This window comes from Prunus dulcis, chromosome 2 (genome assembly GCF_902201215.1).
Source record: "Prunus dulcis chromosome 2, ALMONDv2, whole genome shotgun sequence".
Lineage (NCBI taxonomy): Eukaryota > Viridiplantae > Streptophyta > Magnoliopsida > Rosales > Rosaceae > Prunus > Prunus dulcis.
The window spans coordinates 15,419,038-15,420,314 of record NC_047651.1 but is presented as its reverse complement, the minus strand read 5'-3'; the positions used below and the strand labels follow the sequence as shown (position 1 = coordinate 15,420,314).

The 1,277-nt window shown below is 34.6% G+C and overlaps 1 protein-coding gene across 1 annotated transcript in view; it reads right to left on the bottom strand.

Annotated features, from left to right (window-relative positions):
- Window positions 1–1,224: 1,224 nt before the first annotated feature.
- The window catches only part of LOC117618242, a 1,434-nt gene continuing 1,381 nt past the window's right edge, over window positions 1,225–1,277 (bottom strand). Inside the window, exon 2 of the mRNA XM_034347842.1 lies at window positions 1,225–1,255. Coding sequence (XP_034203733.1) covers window positions 1,225–1,255 — 31 coding nt within the window. The remainder of the gene's footprint in view (window positions 1,256–1,277) is intronic.

Below are 1,277 nucleotides of genomic sequence, written 5' to 3'. Positions count from 1 at the left end.
CACTGCTGTATGACACCTCCTCTTGGGTTTTGCAAAGCTGTCAAATCAAAGGCCATTGATATTGCTCACATGTCCTCTCACCAACAATTTACAGATATCTTTACTAAATCTCTTCCAAAGCACAAGTTCAAAGAGTGGAGTGTCAAGCTAATTAAGCTCAACCCGCATATTAGCTTGAGGGTGGATAATAACATTAACAATAATCATCTGCACTCCTACACCCATCAAGACTATAGGAATATTCCATGGCCACGTGAAGTTGTCTACATCCTGATTAAGACCCATCTCTTTTTCTTTCCATGTCTTATAATTTATTCCCATCACATTTTGTTCCACATGCTTTAGTTGTCTTTCCTTTAATACTATATAAACCAACTTTATATAAACAAAACAACACTACAAAAACCAAACGGCAACAATTAATAGAAAAGGAGTGCTTTCACTTTATACCTTTCAACTTTCATTTTCCACTTTATACTTTCACAAATCATTACAACCAGATAAATCATCATCAAATTCAGCATTTGAATTTGCTATAATATAATTCCATTACTCAATACTTCCAGTTTTAAAAAACAAAGAGAAAAGAACAAATGCGTTTAAATTGAGCATCACCTTTCTTTTGCTAATTTCTTCCCATGTTTAGTGGTTTCCGGTTGATATTTTGTGCTCAAACTCGTAATTTACTAGTTTTTGAATATTTTACTAATACTTTAATGGGTAATTTGTGATCAGGTCAGCAACTCAAAGCCCTTGAATTCAATATTTCAATTGAATTCGACAGTTATAAACGGTCAGTACTTTTTAGAACAAATTAATACTATTTGATTGACATTAGTCTGTATAGTCTGACATACCAAATGAGCCCTTAGTGCTTACGCATACCCAAGAAAAACCGCATACATAAGGCAACTTTTGACTCTGTTCAAATTTGAGCTACTTTAGCTTTATCCAGTACCACCCAATTCTAAAATTGCTCCAACATTACATTATTTTTTTATTTAAATAAACTATATTGCATATTTAGAAGGGGAATTTATTTATAAAACCACAGACGTACAAAGAGCGACATGATACAGTGGCTTCATTAAAACCTTCCTAGGACAACCTCATGGGACAAATCTCAGGGGAGGAAAGAGTACCACACACGTCATGGACTAACAGGAGAATCCAATTCAGGTCACTTTGGACCATTACAATAAAAGAACAAGTCAAAACCAAAACCTAACACAAAGACCTCCGACGAGAACCACAACTAGAGACCAACAAAGTAGACC